Source organism: Bubalus kerabau, chromosome 15, assembly GCF_029407905.1.
Source record: "Bubalus kerabau isolate K-KA32 ecotype Philippines breed swamp buffalo chromosome 15, PCC_UOA_SB_1v2, whole genome shotgun sequence".
NCBI classification, from domain to species: domain Eukaryota; kingdom Metazoa; phylum Chordata; class Mammalia; order Artiodactyla; family Bovidae; genus Bubalus; species Bubalus kerabau.
Genome location: NC_073638.1, coordinates 81349602 through 81354859, shown reverse-complemented (window position 1 = coordinate 81354859; position 5258 = coordinate 81349602). Strand labels below are relative to the sequence as shown.

The window sequence follows — 5258 nt, the reverse complement described above, 5'->3', positions numbered from 1 at the left end:
ATCCTTAGGAATTTAGGATTGACTTGGAGGATATAATGCTTAGTGAATTAAGTCAGACAGAGAAAGACAAATACTGCATGATATCTCTTATATGTGGAATCTAACAAAACAAAACAAACTAGTCAATATAGCAAACATAAAAAATAAATAAGCTACAAGAATATCTTGTACAGTACAAGAAACATAGGCAGTATTTTATAATAACTATAAGTGAAGCATAACCTTTAAAAATTTTGAATCAGTATGCTGTACATGGAAACTTATACAAAATGGCATATCAACTATACCTCAACTAAAAAAAAATAGAAGATTGACTCAGCAAATATTTGGTAAGTTGTAGGGCTTATGAGAAAGTTACTAGAATTTTTTTTATTTCCTGCCACATCCTTCTACCACTATTATTTACCTGTGTTAATATTTTTTTTCATTTTTGTGATTAATATTATTGAGGTTTCTTTCCAATTATTTTCTTGAGAGCAGCCTTCACATCCTTGTTTCGTAAACTGTAGATCAATGGATTCAACATGGGGATGATAACAGTGTAGAACACAGAGGCCCATTTGTCTTGATCCAGGGAGTAGCTGGATGTTGGCCTCAGGTACATAAACATGACTGTACCATAAAAAAGTGTGACGCCAGTGAGGTGAGACCCGCAGGTGGAGAAAGCCTTAAGGCGGCCTTCAGCTGAGTGCATTCTGATGATTGCGATGAGGATGAAGGCATAGGAGATAAAGATGATGAGGATGGTGCTGAATTCAATGAAGCCACAGAGACTGAAGAGCAAGATCTCGCTGATGTAGGTGTCTGAGCAAGAGAGGGCTAAGAGTGGTGGGATTTCACAGAAGAAGTGGTTGAGGATGTTGGAACCACAGTAACTCAGACTGAAAGTGAGGGCAGTGTGGGCGACTAAACTCACCAAGCCAGCCAGGTAGGAGCCCAGCATGAGAGCCAAGCAGACTTGCTTGGACATGAGAGCGCTGTAGCGGAGGGGTCGACAGATGGCCACAAAGCGGTCGTAGGCCATGGCAGCCAGGACATAGCACTCGGCATCCACAAAGCCTACGAAGAATGCAAACTGGGTGGCACAGCTGGAGAAAGAGATGACTTTGTGCTTTGTTAAGAAGTCAGCCAGCATCCTGGGGGCAATGGCTGAGGAGTAGCCCAGGTCGACAAAAGAGGTGTTGCAGAGGAAAAAATACATGGGTGTGTGAAGCTGAGTGTCTGTTATGATCAGGATAATCATCCCAACATTCCCCACTACATTGACCAGGTAGACCAAGAGGAAGATCACAAAAAAGATGACCTGCAGCTGAGGGTCTTGAGTGATGCCCATAAAGATAAACTCAGTCACCATTGAGTGGTTTTCTTTATCCATCTTTTCAATTTTATGTGTGTCTGGATTTGGCTTATTGTTTGAGGTGATTCTTAAAAATCCTCCCAGTAATTAGACTCAGTGATCCACAGGGCAAATCAAATGACTTTGGTGAAGGTGATGGCCATGGGTTTCCTGCACGAACTCAGTCAACATAGGAGAAGATGTTAGCCTCTTAGGGATGGCAAATCATCCTCTCCAAAAACCTTGGTGTTCTGAAGTCATTTACCACATAGTACCAAATGTTTGACCTGATTGGTGTGAATATATACCTAATTAATTAGTAAAGAATAGTTTTGCGTGCCCGTTCTTTCTAAAACAAAGCAGACAGCAAACATTCACTCTCATTGCATACAGGCACACAAACACACACAAAAAGATCCCAGGGTCTCAGGACATAACACATCATACCACCCCACTCTCCACACACACACACACACACATACACAGAAAGCGAAATACTTGGAGCAGAGGGTGAGCAATACAAGATTAAAGCAGTGAAAAATGATAATTTTTAAAAGGCCAGAATGCTAACTGTATGCCAGAATTTTCCTTTCATCCACACATTATGTAATTTCATCCTCATCACAGCTCTATGAAGTAGGTGCCGACATTATCTCCATCTTACATCTGAAAAGAGCAAGGCTAGATACTAAGTAGCTTCTGTACAATCAAGAGCCAGTAAGTAGCAGAGCTGGATCTGACTCTAGAATCTACTTCACTTTGTCATCTTCTGTGTATATGTGATTTGATGGAGATTATAGATCTTTACTTTTGTGCCCACCTTTCTTTCTTTCCTGTCTTGCCTATTATTCATGGGCATGGAATTAGTTCTTTGGTTTCTCTGATCTTTAGAAACACCCAGGATTTTGGCATGGAGCATAACAAGGATGAAAACACTGCTGTGTCTTTGGACAATTTTATTGCCTAGCCAACAGCTTCAACTCAGAGTTAAGATTCAAGGATTCCTCTCTTGGGAGAATAGGGAAAGTGTTATCCATCTCTATGGACACACAGGAGCATGTGTTGATAAACTTTTTCTCTGTTTTTATGGATAACTGGTCCATTGAAAAATTCTAAGAAGGGAGTGGGCAAGAGTAAACCAAACTAAACCAAAATATGAACTTAGAAATAAATAGGGTGCCCTCTATGTAAACCTGAAAGAAGTCAGACTGAATCTACTCTATTTGGTTTATTGCTCAAGAAAGTAGAGAAGTATAGTGCATCTTTCATTGGGGTGTGGTCATTCATAATGGGCTTCCCAGGTGGTGCTAGTGGTAAAGAACCTGCCTGTCAATGCAGGTAGATGTAAGAGACCCGGGTTCAATTCCTGGGTCTGGAAGATCCCCTAGAGGAGGGCATGGCAATCCACTCCAGTATTCTTTCCTAGTGAATCCCTTGGACAGAGGAGCCTGGCAGGATGCAGTCCTGCATCCTGAGAGTCAAACATGACTGAAGTGACTTAGCATGCAGTATGCACACATTCATAATAAGCTAAATCTTGGTGTGATTGATAGTAATACCACCATCAACTAAATTAATTGTTTGAACTTGATGAATTGCTGTGAGATGCAGCTTCCTTATCTGCGAAATTTCTAATTCTAGCAGTTTAAATTCTGACTTAGAGTGAGACATCTAAAAGTCAAACCCATGGTCTATATCTCTTTTGTAAACTTTAAGATGGCATGGACCTGATGCCAAGGAAATCCATGCCCAAAGAAGCACTTAGTAGCATAACACTCCATTCTGAACAGGTCATATTTCTTTTTAGCCCCAAACATGCTGACATGGGAAGAACTTGTGTGGTTTTGTGTGTGTTTGTTTGTTTTTTACCTTTGGGGAGAGGTCCAATGCCTCCTCTTCTCTTACTGAGTTATGCTGAACAAATATTCTGAGAAGAATCCCAAGATGAGCAATCTCCCTCCTGCTGTCCCTGAGACATCCGCTCATCCCACTTTTGCTCTATTTGCAGAAAATATTTAAGTTTCAGTCATCACTTCTCCCAGAGGAAATATGATGAAATGGTTTTTGCACTCACAGGAGACTCAAAGATTTGATGAACTACCATTCCCTATGGAATTTCACTCTCTCTTCCTTCAACTTTAGTGATAAAAGAAGGAAACACAAGGGAATTTTTTTCAGCCTCTCTAGTTGTGGTAACTGAGTCAATGATGAATGTTACCTGCACTGTTTTTACAACCCCCAAACTGCCTTCATGATATTATTTTGGCTGTAATTTAGAAAGTTCTGCTTACTGATGGCTGAAATCACTTCAAAGAGGATGAGACTTTACAAGCTATACAGAGTGGCCATATTTTGTTGCTGTTTAGTCACTCAGTCATGTCTGACTCTGCAACCTCATGGACTATAGTATGCCAAGCTTCCCTGTCCTTCAACATCTCCCTGAGTTTGCTCAGACTCATATCCTTTGAGTCAGTGAAGCCATCCAACCATCTCATATTTAAACTATACTTCTCTATTTAATTTGAAAGAATGTGGAATAAAAGACTGAAATTTAACAACAACAACAACAAAACCCAAATTTTTGAGATTGATCGTTTTTGAGAGCCTAGTGGATAGGAAAAGAAAAAAAAATGGGCTGCAGAAAATTAACACCTTATGAGCATTTATTCATCAGAGATTCTGCAGGGTAATTTCTTATTTGGTCAATTGAATCTTCTGATGGTACCATGATTGAAATCAGAAAAGCCATATGAGGAAAATCATATCTTCGTTAGTCAGCATTACCTCTGTTTCGTGATGAATAAATGGTAGTTGCTTGTTTTTTGGACTTGAGAGTCCCATGGCTCTCCATGAAAACTGTGTTACAACTTGTCAGTGGTTTCTCTTTTATGGTGCCAATCTCACATTCTTATTTCCAAGGTGAATTCTCAGAAAACTCCATGGAGCTCTCATTGCATCCTAACTTCTGATGGTTCTCATCTTGGTTAGGGAGATAAAATGCTGTCTGTTTTCTAAGATAGTTATTTATTTGGCTGCGCCAGGTCTTAGTTGCAGCATGTGGAGTCTTTGTTGCTTCATGTGGGATCTTTCGTTGCAGTGCATGGACTCTCGTTGTGGCACATAGGCTCAGTAGTTGAGGCCAGCTGGTTCCAGTAGCTGTGGAGGGTAAGCTTAGTTGCTCTGGGCATGTATGATCCTAGTTCCCTGACCAGGAATTGAACCCATGCCCCCTGGCAAGGTGGATTCTTATCCACTGCACTGCCAAGGAAGTCCCTGTCTGGTGCCTCTTTGAATGACACTTAAACTGGGTTTAGAAATTATTTTCTTATTCTGAAGCTCCTTGAGACTTTCTGCTTCACAGCTTGGGCTGACTAGGACATGTCCCCTATCCTGTCCATGATTAATTACTCCTGTGTTGTTCAGTGGTCTCATTCTACCACTGTGATGTCACCTAGGGTCCTTTTAGTCCTATATCCCTTACCATTGATCTCTTAATGCCATGTGATCTTTCTTCCAGCTTCCACTCACACTCCTGTATAATAATGAACTCACTATTAATTGAAGAAAGGTTATTTATTTACTTATTAAGTAAACTTCATTGTTTGCCAATTATGTTTCAGACTCTGTGTTGATAGGAGCCTACTGTATTTTCCCTCTAAAAAAAGGCTAAGATTTAACCAAAATAATGCAAATATTGTCTGAATTGCTAGAGATAAAGCAATGTACCTTTTAAGTCTTTCTGTCCCCCAGAATTTAGTGCAAATTACATTGATTACATTGTAATGAGAGAAATTAATTGGGGTATCTTCTCAAAGTGACATAGATAATATAAATGATTGTAATATGTTGATCAATTTATTTTAGACTCTGTATCTCTTATATGGAAGACACATTTAGGCGATGGGAAACTTGTAAGCATCAA

At 40.0% G+C, this 5258-nt stretch overlaps 1 protein-coding gene across 1 annotated transcript; it reads right to left on the bottom strand.

Moving 5' to 3' along the window:
• Positions 1-442: 442 nt before the first annotated feature.
• On the bottom strand, positions 443-1375 carry LOC129629233 (olfactory receptor 1019). Its single transcript, XM_055549147.1, has one exon. The coding sequence runs from the start codon at positions 1373-1375 to the stop codon at positions 443-445; it is 933 nt and encodes a 310-aa protein (XP_055405122.1).
• Between the last annotated feature and the right edge of the window lie 3883 nt (positions 1376-5258).

Excerpts from the sequence above, each read along its gene's own strand:
- LOC129629233 (XM_055549147.1), bottom strand. The coding sequence starts at position 1,375 with ATGGATAAAGAAAACCACTCAATGGTGACTGAGTTTATCTTTATGGGC.